Here is a 21,809-nt window from a genome sequence, read left to right as displayed (position 1 = left end):
CAACAATACATCACACAAAGCAGCCACACCTGTCAGTAAGAGTGTCCATGATTGAGTCTTTGAATGAAGAGACAGATAAAACTGTCCAGTTTGAGTGTTTGTTGCAGCTTGTTCCAGTCGCTAGCTGCAGTGAACTGAAAAGAGGAGCGACCCAGGGATGTGGGCTTTAGGGACCTTTAACAGAGTGTGACTGGCAGAACGGGTGTTGTATGTGGAGGATGAGGGGTGTAGTAGATATCTCAAATAGGGGGGATTGAGGCCTGAGAGGGTTTTATTAATAAGCATCAACCAGTGGGTCTTGAGACGGGTATACAGAGAGGACCAGTTTACAGAGTACTATAGAGTGCAGTGAGGAGCATTGGTGGCAAATCTGATGGCCGAATGGTAAAGAACATCTAGCCGCTCGAGAGCGCCCTTACCTGCCGATCTATAAATGATCTATAAATTATGTCTCCATAATCTAGCATAGGTAGGATGATCTTCTCAATCAGGGTTAGTTTGGCAGCTGGGGTGAAAGAGGAGCGATTACGATAGAGGAAACCAAGTCTAGATTTAACTTTAGCCTGCAGCTTTGATATGAGCTGAGAGAAGGACAGTGCACTGTCTAGCCATACTCCCAAGTACTTGTATGAGGTGATTACCTCAAGCTCTAATCCCTCAGAGGTAGTAATCACACCTGTGGGGAGAGGTGCATTCTTCTTACCAAACCACATTACATTTGTTTTGGAGGTGTTCAGAACAAGGTTTAGGGTAGAGAAAGCTTGTTGGACACTAAGAAAGCTTTGTTGTAGAGCATTTAACACAACATCCAGGGAGGGGCCAGCTAAGTATAAGACTGTATCATCTTCATATAAATTGATTAGAGAGCTTCCTACTGCCTGAGCTATGTTGTTGATGTAAATTGAGAAGAGCTTGGGGCCTAGGATCGAGCCTTGGGGTACTCCCTTGGTGACAGGCAGTGGCTGAGACAGCAGATTTTCTGGCTTTATACACTGCACTCTTTGAGATAGGTAATTAACAAACCAGGCCAAAGACCCCTTGGAGACTTCAATACTCCTTTGCCGGCCTACAAGAATGGAATGGTCTACTGTATCAAAAGCTTTGGCCAAGTCAATAAAAATAGCAGCACCACATTGCATACCCGAGAGAATACTATAGAGATCAAGAAAGCCAGTCAGTTGATTATCGACAAGTTTTTCCAACACTTTTGATAAACAGGGTAAAATAGAAATATGCCCATAACAGTTAGGATCAGCTTGATCTCCTCTTTTCAATAAAGGACGAACCGTGGCTACCATCCAAGCAATGGGAACCTTCCCAGAAAGGAGAGATCGGCTTGGCGATGATAGGGGCAGCAACCTTAAAGAAGAAAGGGTCTAAACCATTTGAACCAGATGTTTTTTCAGAGTCAAGTTTAAGGAGCTCATTTAGCACCTCGGAGTCAGTTACTGCCTGCAGGGAGAAACTTTGTAGCTGGGCTGGGGAAAAATAGGGATAAGCATTGGGGATAGTCGCATTAGAAGGGGTGGGAGATGAGGAAATGTTGGACGGGCAAGGAGGCATATCTGAGTCAAAAAGGAATCCTGACTTAATGAAGTGGTGATTAAAGAGCTCAGCCATCTGCTTCTTGTCAGCAATCACATCATCAACATTAATGGACATGGGCAGCTGTGAGGAGGAGAGTTTATTCTCCAGGTCTTTAACCATTTTCCAGAACTTCTTGGGGTTAGACCCACAGAGAGGGAATTGCTCTTTAAAGTAACCAACTTTGGCCTTCCGGATAGCCTGTGTGCACTTATTTCTCATATGCCTGAACGAGAGCCAGTCAGCCTGAGTATGCGTGTGCTGAGCCTTTCGCCAAATGCAATACTTGAGGGGGAGTAACTCTGCAAAATCACGGTTGAACCAGGTGCTCTTTTTAATTCTCATTTTCTTTATGGGGGGCTTGTTTGTTAACAATACCACTGAAAATATCAAAAAAGAAGGTCCAAGAGTCTTCGGCAGAGGGGATTTTTTTATTTTTTATTTTAATTTCACCTTTATTTAACCAGGTAGGCTAGTTGAGAACAAGTTCTCATTTGCAACTGCGACCTGGCCAAGATAAAGCATAGCAGTGTGAACAGACAACACAGAGTTACACATGGAGTAAGTAAACAATTAACAAGTCAATAACACAGTAGAAAAAAAGGGGAGTCTATACACATTGTGTGCAAAAGGCATGAGGAGGTAGGCGAATAATTACAATTTTGCAGATTAATAACACTGGAGTGATAAATGATCAGATGGTCATGTACAGGTAGAGATATTGGTGTGCAAAAGAGCAGAAAAGTAAATAAATAAAAACAGTATGGGGATGAGGTAGGTAAAAATGGGTGGGCTATTTACCGATAGACTATGTACAGCTGCAGCGATCGGTTAACTGCTCAGATAGCAGATGTTTGAAGTTGGTGAGGGAGATAAAAGTCTCCAACTTCAGCGATTTTTGCAATTCGTTCCAGTCACAGGCAGCAGAGAACTGGAACGAAAGGCGTCCGAATGAAGTGTTGGCTTTAGGGATGATCAGTGAGATACACCTGCTGGAGCGCGTGCTACGGATGGGTGTTGCCATCGTGACCAGTGAACTGAGATAAGGCGGAGCTTTACCTAGCATGGACTTGTAGATGACCTGGAGCCAGTGGGTCTGGCGACGAATATGTAGCGAGGGCCAGCCAACTAGAGCATACAAGTTGCAGTGGTGGGTGGTATAAGGTGCTTTAGTGACAAAACGGATGGCACTGTGATAAACTGCATCCAGTTTGCTGAGTAGAGTGTTGGAAGCAATTTTGTAGATGACATCGCCAAAGTCGAGGATCGGTAGGATAGTCAGTTTTACTAGGGTAAGTTTGGCGGCGTGAGTGAAGGAGGCTTTGTTGCGGAATAGAAAGCCGATTCTTGATTTGATTTTCGATTGGAGATGTTTGATATGAGTCTGGAAGGAGAGTTTACAGTCTAGCCAGACACCTAGGTACTTATAGATGTCCACATATTCAAGGTCAAAACCATCCAGGGTGGTGATGCTGGTCAGGCGTGCGGGTGCAGGCAGCGAACGGTTGAAAAGCATGCATTTGGTTTTACTAGCGTTTAAGAGCAGTTAGAGGCCACGGAAGGAGTGTTGTATGGCATTGAAGCTCGTTTGGAGGTTAGATAGCACAGTGTCCAAGGACGGGCCGGAAGTATATAGAATGGTGTCGTCTGCGTAGAGGTGGATCAGGGAATCGCCCGCAGCAAGAGCAACATCATTGATATATACAGAGAAAAGTGGCTGAGGTGCACCCGTGACCGGCTCGGAAACCAGATTGATCAAGCTGATTCTATACCATTTTATAGAGGCCAGTTCATGAAGGAAAGCTTGCTCATTCAAGTTTTTTAGCAAGCATCTATGACAAATCAGAACAGGTCATTTCACTGAGCAGCCATTACGAACACAGGCTGTAAAACAGTGATAACTAGGGTCATTACAGATAACATCAAGGAGAGTAGCCTTTTCTGTGTGTTTGGAGTCATACCTTGTGGGATTGGTAATAATCTGAGAAAGCTTTAGGACTTGGTCAGGTGGTTTAAGCATGTCCCAGTTTAGGTCACCTAGCAGGACAAATTCAGACTTAGTGTAAGGGGCCAGGAGAGAGTACAGGCCGGCGCTGATGGTGGACGATAATGCCCAGCAACAGTCAACAAAGAGCTATTTGAAAGTTTAATGCTTAAAACCAGCAAATCAAATTATTTGGGGACAGACTTGGTGGAGACAACCGAGCACTGAAGGTGATCCTTGGTAAAGATTACCACTCTCCCACGTTTGGAAGATCTGTCTTGCTGAAAAACACCTCACAAGTCCTCAACTGTCATCTTCATTAAATAATACCCGCAAAACACAAGTCTCAGCGTAAACAGTGAAGAGGCGACTCCGAGATGCTGGCCTTCTAGGCAGAGTTGGAAAAAAAAGCCATATCTCAGACTTGCCAATAAAAATAAAAGATTAAGATGGGCAAAAGAACACAGACACTGGACAGAGGAACTCTGCCTAGAACGCCAGCATCCCGGAGTCGCCTCTTCACTGTTGACGATGAGACTGGTGTTTTGCGGGTGCTATTTATTGAAGCTGCCAGTTGAGGACTTGTGAGGCGTCTATTTTTCAAACTAGACACTCTAATGTACTTGTCCTCTTGCTCAGTTGTGCACTGGGGCCTCCCACTCTTCTTTCTATTCTGGTTAGAGCCAGTTTGAGCTGCTCTGTGAAGAGAGCATTGTTTTTATTCATTGTATTCTCTTCCTGTCCTTATTTTACCAATGGTTGCGGATGTTCATTTCATAAGGAGTTAGTTCACTAACACAGGATGTAAAGTTGGCCCATGTTCCTCACTAGGAATTTTGTATGGGTGTGCCAGGGCCTGGTGCCAGGGCCTGGTGCCAGGCTGGTCAGGGTAAGAAAGGGCAGGGCAAGTTACACTCCGACACCATTTTATAGACAGGAGCAAAGCCACGTGCCTTAATAGCACTTCAGGCCCTTCCACTGAGAAGAGCAATATGTGACAGGAGCAAGAGCAAGAGCAAGAGAGAGAGAGGGAGGGAGGGAGATCGGCACAAGAGGCACATACTGTACGTATAGAGAGTAGAAGCAATAGGGACCTTTTAAAGAGGGACCGGGGGGAGGAGGGGGAGAAGAGAGTGATGAGTTTATGAGTCATATTATTGACCAGTAGCCATGCTGTGCTGATTGTGGTAATCCGTTTTACTCTGGACTGCATGGGGAGACCAGGGGCCCTGCTGCTGCTGTGTTGCTGTGATTGTGTGATTCTTCATTGAGTTATATTTAAGACCAGCAGCTGGCCTGCGTGCATTCAAAGGTTGTGGGACTACTGCTCATTTGAGGTAGGAGTGTGTGTGTGTGTGTGTGTGTGTGTGTGTGTGTGTGTGTGTGTGTGTGTGTGTGTGTGTGTGTGTGTGTGTGTGTGTGTGTGTGTACACACACTAGCTCATCATGGCAGGCCGGTAATGAGGGAGAGGTTCAGGTGATCTTTTAACCCAGCAGATAGAGACAGATGTTCCCTGCCTGGCTGTGGGCATCGCTGGGCAGGCAGCGGCTAAAGACGGAAACACCAAGCAGGCTACATCACGTTGCAGAGAGACACACTCACTGCTCACTTTCCCTCAAATACTGTACTCCAGGCTTGGAGACCCCTATTCTCTCTTTCATCTGTCCTTCAACTCCCTCTCTGACTCGTTCTCTCTTCTTCATCTTCCTCTCTCAGACCCAATCTCTCTCCCCCCCCTCTCTCTCTCTCTGCTTATGAAAGTTGTAATAGACTTCCCGTCACGCTCATAAAGTGGGGAGCTGTAGATTTATAATCTAATTTATCCCAGCTTTACAGCGCTCCGCTCAGCTCTGCTCTGCTCCAGGGTCGGCCTAATGAAACACTGGAGGAAGTCAATCCTGCAGGCGTGAGCCTGCAGCGTAGCCCAGCCGCGAACACCTAATTGGTTAATCCCCACGGTAGTTAGTTAGTTGGGGCTCTACTTGTAATGAGGCTGGCTGTGAGCTGATGGGTGAGGCGGTGGATAGCTGTTGAGATATAGTAGAGGAGGTAGAGATGCCAGTGGCAGGGTGGTGGTACTGCAGGAGATTGGGTCACCACGATAGAGACACTGTGATATCACCCACAGGTGTGGGTGTGTGTCTTTATGGTCATTGGTCAGTTTGTGATCAAAGATTGATCATTGGTTACTTATTTGGCTATTGATTACCTATCTCCCGATTCGTCATTCACCTGACCATTGATCACTTGTCTGAGCATTTATCACTCATCTGTTTATCCACTCAGCTCCTAGCGTTCAATCTCAATCTAAACTCAGCTAACTGTTTCTCTTTAGGACAATGTTTAGAGGTTAGAAAGAAACACAATCACCCATAGTTCAATGATGAGTGAGCTCAGTGATGGCCACAAAGAATTCAGCTTTCTCCCCTCATCTCATCTCACCTCTCCTCTCCTCATCTCTCCTCATCGCACCTGTCCTCATCTCAACTCTCCTCTCCTCATCTCTCCTCTCCTAATTTCACCTCTCCTCATCTCTCCTCTCGTCATTTCACCTCTCCTCATCTCTCCTCATCTCACCTCTCCTCATCTCACCAGTTCTCTCCTCACCTCACCTCTCCTCATTTCACCTCCCCTCACCTCTCCTAATCTCACCTCTCCTCTCCTCATCTGTCCTCTCCTAATCTCATCTCTCCTCTCCTAATCTCACCTCTCCTCATCTCTCCTCTCCTCACCTCACCTCTCCTCATCTCTCATTTCCTCATCTCTCCACTCCTCTTCCCCGCCTCCAGCAGGTATGGTACTGAATGTGTCACTCACTCTTCTGACTGTGCAGAGATAGAGACAGAGATAGAGACAGAGACAAGCCACCGGCTCAGCAGCTAGAGGAAATTGCTTCCCTCTCACTGAAATGAGACCCTTTTCCTATTTTCTCTGTCAGCCTTTCCTATTTTCTCTGTCAGCCTTTCTTTAACCGCATGTCTCTCTCTACTTCCTTCACTCTCTGTCTAAGTATCTCTCTGTCAATCTAGCAGGGCAGGATGGCTGGTGGGGAGAAGATGGTGTGCTGTGGTGGTGTGGCAGACCCGGGTTCAAATAGTATTGGTTACCTTTCAAAAACTTAGAGTATTTAATTGAGCCTGTCTGGAGTGCCAGATGGGTGGGATTTGCACTTTGGGATTTCCTCCATTGGTTCCATTATGCCAGACGAGCTTAATCAAGCACCAATCAAGCATTCAATAGAAAACAAATACTATTTGAGCCCAGGTATGATAGATACGCCCGGGGAGAGAGGAGAGATCCTAGTGATGATTCATGTGGAGGGGGCAGGTCAGACGTCTTAAGAGCATTGTAATTTTCATTTGACAAACTAAGCTCCATTTGATTTGTAATCCCCCGTTGTTTTTATTACCGTTGTCATCTCCTTAATGGGCTTTCGCATGGAAGCATTGACTGTGACATCCCCAAATCTGACGCTTTACATATTCTATGTCATCTGCAGCTCCTAATGGAGCCATTTCTGGGACACCAGCAGCACCTCTCTCCTCTCCTCAAACACCCTTCTGGATCTGTCTGTGACTGTGTCGACTGTGGCAGAATAAGATTATAGTCAGGACTTGCTTTGCTGCCTCTACAAACCTTGCTGAACGTTCAGTAGTTTCAGAGGTATTTTATCCTAAAGCCTAAGTTAACATACATGTTGTACTACATACACAGTTCTCCATTCAACTCTCTGTCTGTCTCAGTCAGTCAGATACTATTCAAGCTTGGCATTTGAAGCTTATAGCTGTTCCCTTGATGCTCAGGAGATTGCTGTTAAAATGCTAATGAGAGGCTGGGAGCATGCATGCATGGTGTGAGTGTGTACTGTGTGTACAGATGCTAGATGAACCATTGTAAATGTGCCTGTTCTCGTCCCGGGAGAGGGAATTTAATAACAATCATATTTACATAAATGAGTGGGTGTTGTGTAACAAAATGTCAATTCACTTAGATCAGACTCCTACACACCACTACTGCTGCTTATGGGGGCTGATGTTTACATGGATATAGATCTGCAGCTCCTGTGTGTGTGTGTGTGTGTGTGTGTGTGTGTGTGTGTGTGTGTGTGTGTGTGTGTGTGTGTGTGTGTGTGTGTGTGTGTGTGTGTGTGTGTGTGTGTGTGTGTGTGTGTGTGTGTGTGTGTGTGTGTGTGTGCGCACGTGTGTGTTTATACACGTATATCGACAGTATCTGCGCTCCTGAAGCTGCGAGACAAATTAGCGCAGCTGCACCTCTACCCCCAGTTTCCTCCTCCTCTCCTCTGCTCCCCCTGCAATCACCTACTCCCTCCTCTGCCATTACGGGGAGATGAGGGAAATTACTTCCAGAAGTAATAGGTGGGTGGTAATGAAATTGGGTCTGATTTTAATAAGCTCTTCATTTAAAAGTCAGTGTTATGAAACATTAATGAACAGGTGATGTCTCTCTCTGCACGAACCTTCTCAGCACCAGTGAATTGGCTGGAGAACACAGTCACCGTATGGGTGAAGATGTGAAGATAAGAGGATATGAGGGCAACGGTGGAGCATGTGTTGTACATGTGTTGCTGCCCCAGATGTTTTGCATATTCGTTTCATGATCATTAGGCTGATTATATACAGCTGGAGCATGTATGGTAGGCTGCATCATGTGCTGTGTGTAATATTACTGCGCATAATGTTTTGCATATTGCTTTGTAGTGTTAATAACTAGTGACGGGGGGGAAAAAACGGATGCAGTTTCATATCGAGATATTTGCTTGTTAGTATTGGCCTACTTTAAATACATTTTTAGTGAGGGAAACATTGCTTTGTAGTGTTAATGCTAGTGATGGGGGGGGAAACAGATACAGTTTCATATCGGGATATTTATTCAGACAATATATTGTATTGTGGCCTTTTGACAATATCACAATATCATTTTTTTATTGGCTGTACCTGCACCAAACTCCAGTATTTCTCCATCATCAATTTGTTTACTGCACTTTTATTTCCACGACTGATCACAAGTCGTTTTCTCATGGCTCCCTCTTGTCCCTCTGCAGAAGACATATGGTGAGCTATATGTTTGGAACATTGAAACACAATGAAATCACAGTATCAAATTGCAATACATACAGAATTGTGAGAATCACAATACACATGTATATCGTATCGGCGCCTAAGTATCGTGATAGTATCGTTTTGTGAGTTCCCGGGCAATTCCCAGCACTATAATTGATCTGACATTTAGGCAGAGGAATACTGAAAATTAGGAACGGATCAGATACATGCAAACCACACCGGCCACGTTGCGTGCGCAAGCCTTGCAAAATAAATGTCCACCTGCATGTTATTCAGTCATTTCAGCCACACCACTCAGGCCGGGAAGGTGCGTAATGTCTGTGTAGCCAAGTGCTAAACTGGATGGTTGGTTCTAATTGAGACACTTAATGTCCAGCCTCTCCATTCTACTCATTGGTGTTCAGGAGCATCCAACCCCACACCTGGGTATTTGAATGATGAACGAGGAGATATTAATCATAGATAACTAACAAAAAACTCCAAGAGCATAATTTGGATCATTTTTGTTGCAATAGCATAAATGAAATGTATTTATTAAACTGTTAGAATGCATTGGCTCAGAACGGGATTGCTAGATGACCAGCTTTTCTAGTGTTAATAGTCAGAGTAAAGAAACGTGATTTTGTAAGACTTGCGGGTCAAAATCCTGCAAAGATCCTGCAAAGATCCTGCAAAGATCCTGCAAAGATCCTGCAAAAAAAAGGAACAAATGCAATTCAGGTGAAATAACAATCTCCCAGGACAAATTTGTTAGCAACAGCAAGATATCTAAATGTCCATGAATGTTTCATGTGTGTTTGACACGCCCCCATATGAATATAGTTGTTTGTCGTGGAAATTTCCTCTATCCACCAAATCATGGGAGCGAACCACACACACAAGTCAGAGCCAGTTATCAAAGTCCATCTTTAATTATATCAGCTCTATCACAATCCGGTGACTCCCAGGAAATTCAGTGTCTAACCATGAATTCTCTGAGAGCCCCTTCCACATTTCAAATGAGGTCCTTTATAGTAAAGACACACACACAGGATAAGACAGCATAGACATAATAAATCGTTCAGCTTTGTCTCCTTACTCAAACCCCAGAACCATAAACCAATCCTCCATATCAACAGGCATATATCAAATTGTAATTTAGATACAACCAACTCTAAATACAACCAATCCTGGACAAGCTCACGGAGAGGATAGAATGATTCCAGACACTGCCATCTCCGATGGGAAAACTAGGGAGTGAACTGGCACACACACAGTGGAGCAAAAGATATGTTTACACATGATGATACTTTGACCTCTCCCCTCTCTGCGGCCCATGCAACTTAGTCTTGACATAGAACAGATACTGCAACCCTGCCACAGTATTATACAAAAATACCATTCTGATGAGAAGTAACTTATAAACATATGATGAATATGAAACATCTTACATATGTCACCAACAAATTCTGATTATTCCACAACATTTTAACCTGTGTGTGATGATCGCGTCTGGTGTGGATGGACAAAATCAACATGCGCATGATGGAAGATGCACTCTAGTGGCCGGTGTAGTTAGTATGTGGACACCCCTTCAAATTAGTGGATTCGGCTATTTCAGCCACACCCGTTGCTGACAGGTGTTTGAAATCAAGCACACCGCCATGCAATCTCCATATTCAAACATTGGCAGGGGAATGGCCTTACTGAAGAGCTCAGTGACTTTCAATGTGGCACCTTCATAGGATGCCACCTTTCCAACAAGTCAGTTTGTCAAGATTCTGCTCTGCTAGCGCTGCCCCGGTCAAGTGCTGCTATTGTGAAGTTGAAAAGTCTAGGAGCAACAACGGCTCAGCTGCGAAGTGGCAGGCCACACAAGCTCACAGAACTGGACTGCCGAGTGCTGAAGTGGGTAAAAATCGTCTGTCCTCAGTTTCAACACTCACTACTGAGTTCCAAACTGCCTCTGGAAGCAACATCAGCACAATAACTGTACATTCGGGAGCTTCATGAAATTTCCATGGCCAAGCAGCCGGACACAAGCCCAAGATCACCATGTGCAATACCAAGCGTCGGCTGAAGTGGTTTAAAGCTTGCCGCCATTGTAGTCTGGAGCAGTGTAAACACGTTCTCTGGAGTGATGAATAACACTTCACCATCTGGCAGTCCATCGGACTAATCTGGGTTTGGCAAATGCCAGGAGAACGCTACCTGCCCTAATACATAGTGCCAACTGTAAAGTTTGGTGGATGAGGTTTAATGGTCTGTGGCTGTTTTTCATGGTTCGGCCTAGGCCCCTAAGTTCCAGTGAATGGAAATGATAATCTAGACGATTCTGTGCTTCCAACTTTGTGGCAACAGTTTGGGAAGGCTCTTTCCTGTTTCAGCATGACAATTCCGCTGTGCTCAAAGTGAGCTCCATAAAGACATTTTTTGTTAAGATCAGTGTGGAAGAATTTGACTTCTCTGCACAGAGCCCTGACCTCAACCCCATCAAACACCTTTGGGAGGAACTGAAACAGCGACTGCGAACCAGGCCAAATTGCCCAACATCCGTGCTCGACCTCACTACTGCTTTTGTGGCTGAATGGAAGCAAGTTCCCGCAGCAATGTTACAACATCTAGTGGAAAGCCTTCCCAGAAGTGTGCAGGATATTATTGCAGCAAACAGGGGACCAACTCCATATTAATGCCCATGATTTTGGAACAAGATGTTCAGCGAGCAGGTGCCCACATACTCTTGTTCATGTAGTGTAAGTAGTGTGTTTTTCTAGTGTAAGTAGTGTGTTTGAAGATAAAACAGGATCATGCATGAAGAAGAGAATCAGATTAATGGTTCTGAGATTGAACCAGTAAATGTGTCTGAGATTGAGGAGCCAGTTAAGACCTGCCACGCTCTGTCATGCCCCAGAACCCTCTCTTCTCCTCTCTGTGTCTCAGACTGATCAGACACACACATACTCCACCCTAATTCTCATTTAGGCAGCCGACAGAGAGAAGGGAACGGGAAAGGAGAGAGGGGGGGAGAGAGACGGAGAGAGGTAGGGAGAGAGCGAGAGAGACGGAGAGAGAGAGAGATTAGCCTCAGACTAGAGAATAGAGAGATTGAGCTGGAGGAAACTCTGTGCAACTTGACGATGTAAAGGTGGAATGATAAAGAGCACAGACAGGAATATTGCTCACAGTAACCGGCTAGACAGGCCACTGTGACATAAAGACATGACTGCCTGTTTGAATAACATTGACACCCAAAGCACCTTGAAAAATGAATGTGTAACAATACTTATCAGAAGTCATGTTGCTTGTTGCTGTTTGCAATCATGTTTCTGTCATCATTTAGAGTTAATGTACTGAATCTTGTTTAACGTTTACCACGTGCATTAGATGTGAGCTTTGGCAGCATGCATTAACATTCACAGAGAGAGAGAGAGAAAGAGAGAGAGAGAGACAGAGAGAGAGAGAGAGAGAGAGAGAGAGAAAGAGAGAACATTGGCTCCCAGGGTGGCTGCTACTTTATACTCCAAACACACAGTCCTCCTGTCTGTCCCCCAAGCCATTCTAATCTGATCGTCTTTCTCTCCACTTTCGATGGGCTTGTGTCCTTAATTGCATTACTCTTCTCTCTCTCATTACAATTGACTTTGTATTCTGTGTGAGGGGTTTGTGTCCATATGTGTGTGTGTTGTACTAAAGCCATGTTTGCCTGTGTGTACGTGTCTTTTACAGGCGTGTGTGTGTGTGTTTCTGTACAGTATGTCAATATGGGTGTGTGTTTCTGTACAGTATGTCAATGTGTGTGTGTGTGTGTGTGTACACTACTTCTCCTGATTGGATTATTAAGAGAGACATCCATCCTCTCAGCCCCTCAATGGTGCTCTGGTAAAGAGCAGCGCTATCGATCCCAATACAGTTCCATTTCCTCTCTGTGTCCAAACTTATTAGATCCTCTCCTCTCACACAGCCCTTTGATCCCTACCTCCCTTTCTCTACTTTGTAAGCCCCGCTCTCTCTTCCCCCCCATTATCTTGTTCTCTCTCTACATCCTCTCGTCTCTTTCTCCTTCTTACCTTTCTTTACGGCATCTGTCTCTATTCCATTCTCCCTCCCTACCCCTCCCTCTCTCCCCGACTCCATCTCCTCTTTCTATGTCGCTTTCATCCGACCCCCTCTATCTACCCCTCCCTCTCTCCCCCTCTCCCCCTCTCCCCCTCTCTCTCTCCCCCACTCTCTCTCTCCCCCTCGCTCTTTCTATCACTAACTCACCCCTCTCTCTCTGTGTCTCCGTGCAGGCTCTCTATCCTAGCCCAGAGGAGGGCTGGCAGATCTACAGTTCAGCTCAGGATGCAGATGGGAAGTGTATCTGTACAGTGGTGGCCCCGGCCCAGAACATGTGTAACCGAGACCCACGCAGTCGGCAGCTCCGCCAGCTCATGGAGAAGGTAACAGCCGTCAACAACTCACACATTTTGTTACCCACGTCTGGTACAATCACACACGCACGCACACACACGACGCAGGCATAGAAACGAATCCACACCCTGGCTCTTTCTGTTGTAAACCAATTAGACTCTTAGAGATGAACAGTCACATTATGACAGTCACTATGACAGTCCCACTATGACAGTCACACTCACTCTATCCCGCTGAGGTTTGATCAGTCATGCATGCAAACAGTGTGTGTCATAATACTTAGTTTGTTAGTCAAAACGATTGCAGTAGCATGAGAGAGAAAAAGGTACCCATGAAGATTGGATTCATTGAGCCTTCGCCTTGTAGTGTTGTTCCAATTGGATCCATTAGGCTGAAAAACAAAGTCAAGAAAAAAGCAGTGAAGAAAAAGAATATGAACCAGATCAGTAAATGGAGCAGCCAGCCGACTGCTGCAGCTGCACTCAAACTGTTCACACACAATGTCAGTTTAAATAAGCAGTCAAACACACCATCTCTCCACACTCATACACTCTCTACACCATCTCTCCACACACATACACTCTCTACACCAGCTCTCCACACTCATACACTCACTACACCATCTCTCCACACTCATGCACTCTCTACACCATCTCTCCACATTCATACACTCACTACACCATCTCTCCACACTCATACACTCACTACAACATCTCTCCACACTCATACACTCTCTACACCATCTCTCCACACTCATACACTCTCTACACCATCTCTCCACACTCATACACTCTCTACACCATCTCTCCACACTCATACACTCTCTACACCATCTCTCTACACTCATACACTCACTACACCAGCTCTCCACACTCATACACTCACTACACAATCTCTCGACACTCATACACTCACTACACCATCTCTCCACACTCATACACTCACTACACCATCTCTCCACACTCATACACTCTCTACACCATTTCTCCACACTCATACACTCTCTACACCATCTCTCCACACTCATACACTCTTTACACCATCTCTCTACACTCTCTACACTCTCTACACCATCTCTCTACACTCTCTACACCATCTCTCTACACTCTCTACACTCTCTACACCATCTCGCTACACTCTCTACACTCTCTACACCATCTCTCCACACTCATACACTCTCTACACCATCTCTCCACACTCATACACTCTCTACACAACCTCTCCACACTCATACACTCTCTACACCATCTCTCCACACTCATACACTCACTAGACCATCTCTCCACACTCATACACTCTCTACACCATCTCTCCACACTCATACACTCTCTACACCATCTCTCCACACTCATACACTCTCTACACCATCTCTCCACACTCATACATTCTTTACACCATCTCTCTACACTCTCTACACTCTCTACACCATCTCTCTACACTCATACACTCACTACACCAGCTCTCCACACTCATACACTCACTACACAATCTCTCGACACTCATACACTCACTACACCATCTCTCTACACTCATACACTCTCTACACCATCTCTCCACACTCATACACTCTCTACACCATCTCTCCACACTCATACACTCTCTACACAACCTCTCCACACTCATACACTCTCTACACCATCTCTCCACACTCATACACTCACTAGACCATCTCTCCACACTCATACACTCTCTACACCATCTCTCCACACTCATACACTCTCTACAGCATCTCTCTACACTCATACACTCTCTAACCATCTCTCTACACTCATACACTCTCTACAGCATCTCTCTACACTCATATACTCTCTACACCATCTCTCTACACTCTCTACACTCTCTACACCATCTCGCTACACTCTCTACACTCTCTACACCATCTCTCCACACTCATACACTCTCTACACCATCTCTCCACACTCATACACTCTCTACACAACCTCTCCACACTCATACACTCTCTACACCATCTCTCCACACTCATACACTCACTAGACCATCTCTCCACACTCATGAACTCTCTACACCACATATGTCAGAGTCAAGGCCCGCGGGCCACATCCGGCCCGCAAGAAGGTTTTTTACGGCCCCTGGGATGATCTTGATTTATTATTAGAACCGGCCCGCAGCAAGCCGGCAGCCCGCAGATCTTTTACACGCACCAATACTACATTTCCCACAATGCAAAGGTGACGCACCGAGCAGTAGGCTGCTTCATTTCAATATTTATTGGCACAGCAGTCGTCAGCATCACAGTAAAATTAACTTTCAGATACCCATCAAAAATGGCAAAACGGAAGGTGGATACTGAGAACCGGGGGTTTCAAACAAGGTGGGAGTCGGAGTATATGTTCACGAAGGTAGCTGGAAAACCTGTGTGTCTTCTGTGTGGAGAAAGTGTGGCGGTACTGAAAGAGTATAATCTGAGACGACATTATGAAACGAAACACGCGGACAAAAACAAGAATATGGACATGGAACAAAGGCTACAAAAGGCAGAGGAATTAAAACGAGGCCTCAAATCTCGACAGGCTCTGTTCAAAAAAGCCAAATCACAAGGCCAGGCTGCTGTCAAGGCCAGTTTTATTTTGGCAGAAGAGATCGCTAAATCATTTACCATTTACGGAGGGGGATTTCATCAAAAACTGCATGATTAAAGTTTGTGACGAAGTTTGCCCAGAAAAAAGGCAACTCTTTTTAAATGTGAGTCTGAGCAGAAACACCATTGCCGAGAGAGTAGACCAGTTGTCCATCAATCTAAAAGAGCAGCTTGTGAAAAAGGGAAAAGATTTTATTGCATATTCCTTGGCTGTGGATGAGAGCACCGACATTTCTGACATTGCCCAGTTGTCAATTTTCATCCGCGGAGTGGACTCCAGCCTAAGCGTGACAGAGGAGTTTTTGGCTTTACGTCCTATGCATGGCACAACTACGGGGCATGATTTGTATGAAGAGGTGTCAAGATGTGTAAATGAGATGGAGCTGCCTTGGGAAAAACTCGTGGGTTTGACAACCGACGGAGCACCTGCGATGTGTGGACACAGGAGCGGACTGGTGGCGAAGATACGGGAAAAGATGCAAGAGGAAAACGCGACAGGTGAGCTGACAGCTTATCATTGTATCATACACCAGGAAGCGTTGTGCGGTAAAGCCTTGAAAATGGAGCATGTAATGAGCATCATCACGCGCACAGTTAACTTTATCAGAGCCAAAGGTTTGAATCACCGCCAGTTCAAGGCATTTCTGACGGAGTTAGAAACGGAGCATGGTGATTTGCCTTATCACACAGAGGTGCGATGGCTAAGCCAGGGAAAGGTGCTTCAAAGATGTTTCGAGCTTCGTGAGGAGATTTGTCTATTCTTGGACAGCAAAGGGAAAGACACAACACAACTCCGAGACGAAATGTTTCTGTGTGAAATGGCTTTTCTGTGTGACATTACGAGTCATCTGAATGCAATAAACTTGCAGCTGCAGGGTCGGGATCGTGTCATCTCTGATATGTACAGTACAGTGAAGGCATTTAAAACCAAACTGACTCTGTGGGAGACGCAGATGCGGAAAGAAAATTTGAGCCACTTTCCCAGCTGCCAGACCATGAAAGAGAAGCTCTCTACCAGTGCGTTCCCGAGCACACAGTTGGCTGATAAAATAGGTATGCTTACCACTGACTTTCGACGCCGATTTGCTGACTTTGAAGCACAAAAAAGCAGGTTGGAACTGCTCGGTAACCCATTTGCTGTTGACGTGGAAAGCTCACCACCAAACCTCCAAATGGAGTTGATTGACCTCCAATGCAATGATGCACTGAGGGAAAAATATGCGGCAGTGGGTGCTGCGGAGTTTGCCCGTTTCCTCCCCGGCACAATGCCCCAGCTGCGCATCCAGGCTGCTCAAACGTTGTCTATGTTTGGCAGCACATACCTGTGTGAACAACTGTTTTCTTTGATGAACCTGAACAAAACATCACACAGAAGTCGACTTACTGCTGAACACCTCCACTCAATTCTGAGGATTTCTTCAGCTCAGAGCCTTACCCCGAACATTGATGAACTTGTGGAAAAGATGGGACACCACCAAGTATCACCCTCAACCTCAAACAAGTGAACATTACTGTGCAATCACATATTTAGAGTTTTTACTCAGTTCAAGTTTAAAAGTTAAAATTTAATATTTGTTTTCACTGCATGTTACTTCTCCTTAAACAAAGTGTTGTTTTTGATTAATAGATTTTTGCACTTTATTTTTTTGTATTTCAATCCAATTATATTTTAAAAATATTTCAGTTGAGTGGATGATAGAAAATTGCTATTATTGTTTTTTCTTTGAAGTAAATTTAGCCCACTTTTGCTAAAATAGAAAATATAGTCTACTGATGGTGCCTTGAATACCGGTTTCTTTCATTTAATGTTCATGTTATGGGGATATTTATATAAAGGAAATTTGTCTTTTGTGTCTGTTGAAAATTAAAGATTACTGACAGAGCCATAAGAAAATATTGCTTTATTTATCTGATCATATTGTAATATATTTGTTAGGTTTTCAGTAGGTTCAATTAGGTTCACTAGACTATATGCGTCATTTAAAAATTTTTCAATGAACATTCGAACAGTCCGGCCCTCGTCTTGTAGCTGATTTTTTTATTTGGCCCTCCGTCCATTTGACTTTGACACCCCTGCTCTACACCATCTCTCCACACTCATACACTCTCTACACCATCTCTCCACACTCATACACTCTCTACACCATCTCTCTACACTCTCTACACTCTCTACACCATCTCTCTACACTCTCTACACCATCTCTCTACACTCTCTACAGTCTCTACACCATCTCTCTACACTCTCTACACTCTCTACACCATCTCTCTACACTCATACACTCTCTACACCATCTCTCTACACTCTCTACACCATCTCCCCACATTCTCTACACTCATACTCTCTACAGCATCTCTCTACACTCATACACTCTCTAACCATCTCTATACACTCATACACTCTCTACAGCATCTCTCTACACTCATATACTCTCTAAAGCATCTCTCTACACTAATACACTCTCTACACCATCTCTCCACACGCATACACTCTCTACACCATCTCTCCACACTCATACACTCACTAGACCATCTCTCCACACTCATGAACTCTCTACACCATCTCTCCACACTCATACACTCTCTACACCATCTCTCCACACTCATACACTCTCTACACCATCTCTCTACACTCTCTACACTCTCTACACCATCTCTCTACACTCTCTACACCATCTCTCTACACTCTCTACACCATCTCTCTACACTCTCTACACTCTCTACACCATCTCTCTACACTCATACACTCTCTACACCATCTCTCTACAGTCTCTACACTCATACACTCTCTACACTCTCTCTCTACAGTCTCTACACTCATACACTCTCTACACCATCTCTCTACACTCTCTACACCATCTCCCCACATTCTCTACACTCATACTCTCTACAGCATCTCTCTACACTCATACACTCTCTAACCATCTCTCTACACTCATACACTCTCTACAGCATCTCTCTACACTCATATACTCTCTACAGCATCTCTCTACACTAATACACTCTCTACACCATCTCTCCACACTCATACACTCTCTACACCATCTCTCCACACTCATACACTCTCTACACCATCTCTTCACACTCATACACTCACTACACCATCTCTCCACACTCATACACTCTCTACACCATCTCTCCACACTCATACACTCTCTACACCATCTCTCCACACTCATACACTCTCTACACCATCTTTCTACACTCATACACTCTCTACAGCATCTCTCTACACTAATTTCTGCTTATTTATTTTCCTTGTGTACTTTAACCATTTGTACATTGTTACAACACTGTATATATATATAATATGACATTTGTAATGTCTTTATTGTTTTGAAACTTTTGTATGTGTAATGTTTACTGTTAATTGTTATTGGTTATTTCACCTTACTTGCTTTGGCAATGTTAACACATGTTTCCCATGCCAATAAAGCCCCTTGAATTGAATTGAATTTTGAGAGAGAGAGAGAGAGAGAGAGAGAGAGAGAGAGAGAGAGAGAGAGAGAGAGAGAGAGAGAGAGAGAGAGAGAGAGAGAGAGAGAGAGAGAGAGAGAGAGAGAGAGAGAGAGAGAGAGAGAGAGAGAGAGAGAGAGAGAGAGAGAGAGGGAGAGAGAGAGAGAGAGAGGTGGTTGTTGACTCTGTTGTTCTGCAGTTGCATCGATCGACAAATAGATGCTGAGAGCGCGTCAGTCTGACTCCATCTCTCCACCTCCAGTGGTTGTATTGTGGCTAATAATTTGGCTTGCTGAGTGAGACTTCTCATAGACACATCTCCAGCTCTACGTACTAGACCACTGGAGCCTGGCAGGAGGCAGTATTGAGTTAGGGCTGGTGAGGGAAGTCCATTGGTGAGAAAAAGATAGAGGGAGAGAGAGAGAGAGATAGGAAGGTCGACATTGATAGGGTGCTGAGAGAAGAGGAGAGCTGAGGTAAATTGAGATGCTGAATGGGCTGTGGAAGCCTCAGTGGATCAATGAGACACCTGAATTCTCTGATCTCATTCACACTGATAGCCATCTTTTCCCCTTCCTCTCACGCTGTGTGTCTCCTCCGCTCAGGTTTTTGACTGACACACACACACACACACACACACACACACATTTGTGCCCCCACACACACACACACTTTTTTGATGAATGCACAAACGTGTGTGGGGGCATGGTGTGTGTGCGCTTGTAAGACAGCAGCTGTGAAGGACTACCGCTCCTATCTAATAAAGGCCAGACTATTGAGGACACCTGGGGTTCTGTCTCTGAGCCGCCCGCCCAGCATACCATAGAGCCTAGCAGAGGAGGAGGAGGTGGGCTGAATGGAGCCACTCTGTCATCCAATATCACATCCTCTTTTAAAACGCACTAGACCTGATCTTCACCTCAGACAGCCAAGGATATGCTAACAATGTACCGTACAAAGTTCAATTCTATCCAGAGATGGTAAAATACCACAATAAAATGCCACAATATCTAGCATCATTTGTAAAGTTGTACAAATTCCATACCCATGGTCATGGTTAGGGCTGTTGCGGTGGCCATATTTCCGCCACACCGGCAGTCATGAGTCACAAACACAGTAAAAATCCTTGTGACAGAACAGTTGAAAAATGTATTGCAAATAGAAATCAAAACTGGATAGTCTTTAGAGATATATGGGATGGGTTGAGGAGAGCTGAAGGATGGGACTGGATAGTCTTTAGAGATAGATGGGAGGGGTTGAGGAGAGCTGAAGGATGGGACTGGATAGTCTTTAGAGATAGATGGGAGGGGTTGAGGGTAGCTGAAGGATGGGACTGGATAGTCTTTAGAGATAGATGGGAGGGGTTGAGGGTAGCTGAAGGATGGGACTGGATAGTCTTTAGAGATAGATGGGATGGGTTGAGGAGAGCTGAAGGATAGGACTGGATAGTCTTTAGAGATAGATTGGAGTGGTTGAGGGTAGGCTGGGACTGGATAGTCTTTAGAGATAGATGGGAGGGGTTGAGGAGAGCTGAAGGATGGGACTGGATAGTCTTTAGAGATAGATGGGAGTGGTTGAGGAGAGCTGAAGGATGGGACTGGATAGTCTTTAGAGATAGATGGGAGGGGTTGAGGGTAGGCTGGGACTGGATAGTCTTTAGAGATAGATGGGAGTGGTTGAGGAGAGCTGAAGGATGGGACTGGATGGTCTTTAGAGATAGATGGGAGGGGTTGAGGGTAAGCTGGGACTGGATAGTCTTTAGAGATAGATGAGAGGGGTTGAGGAGAGCTGAAGGATGGGACTGGATAGTCTTTAGAGATAGATGGGAGGGGTTGAGGGTAGCTGAAGGATGGGAGTAAAAACAAACAAAAGTAACTATTGTATAATATACTGTGTCCATAAAATGTATATAGTATGTACAGTACCATTCAAAAGTTTGGACACACCTTCTCATTCCAGGGTTTTTCTATAGTTTTACTATTTTCTACAGTCTAGAATAAGACATCAAAACTATGAAATAACACATATGTAATCATGTAGTAACCAAAAAAAGTGTTCAATCAAAATATATTTTTGATTTACAGTATATATTCTTTGCCGTGATGACTCCCTTTGCCTTGATGACAGCTTTGTACACTTTTGGCATTCTCCCAAGCAGCTTTATGAGGTAGTCACCTGGAATGCATTCCAATTAACAGGTGTGCCTTGTTAATTGAAATACAATAATAATAATTATAATAATAATTCCATCTGACTGTTGAGTAATTTCCTCTTATGCACTCTGGACATGCATGTACCCAACTCACTAACTTGATCATCAGGTCCTAATGGCCTGGTACTCAGGACTCTGTTGTCCCTCTCAAATGCATTCAAAAGTTACATCAAACACTTATATTCAAAACAGTCCCATGCTTTTAAAACTCATGATCAATTTGAAGAAAGAAGTTCAACAGCAGGTTGAAACTGAGTGCTCGTTGTGCTCGTTATGGATGTTGTTTCAAAGCCGAACCCATCAAAATGGACTTTCTAAGGTGTTGATTCATTCAAAACGCCCATACTATTAGAGCTTGTGAATACCATAGGCCTACATATGAACATAATTAAATTAACGATTGTGCAATACATAGCCAATACTCCAAAATTCTCCAAATTCTAGTAATCGTCTTTGAGTTTGGACTGTAGTATTATGCATACTGGATGGTCTGGTTACCTTATGCT

The 21,809-nt window shown here is 44.6% G+C and overlaps 1 protein-coding gene across 2 annotated transcripts in view; it reads left to right on the top strand.

Moving 5' to 3' along the window:
• The window catches only part of LOC139423960 (noelin-2-like), a 101,607-nt gene that overhangs the window by 67,704 nt on the left and 12,094 nt on the right, over positions 1 to 21,809 (top strand). For both annotated transcript variants that reach the window (XM_071175620.1, XM_071175619.1), the window contains exon 2: positions 12,919 to 13,068. In XM_071175620.1, coding sequence (XP_071031721.1) covers positions 12,919 to 13,068 — 150 coding nt within the window. The remainder of the gene's footprint in view (positions 1 to 12,918; positions 13,069 to 21,809) is intronic.

Source organism: Oncorhynchus clarkii, chromosome 13, assembly GCF_045791955.1.
Source record: "Oncorhynchus clarkii lewisi isolate Uvic-CL-2024 chromosome 13, UVic_Ocla_1.0, whole genome shotgun sequence".
NCBI lineage: Eukaryota > Metazoa > Chordata > Actinopteri > Salmoniformes > Salmonidae > Oncorhynchus > Oncorhynchus clarkii.
Note: the sequence above shows the minus strand (reverse complement) of the source record. Positions and strands in the feature narration are given on the sequence as shown.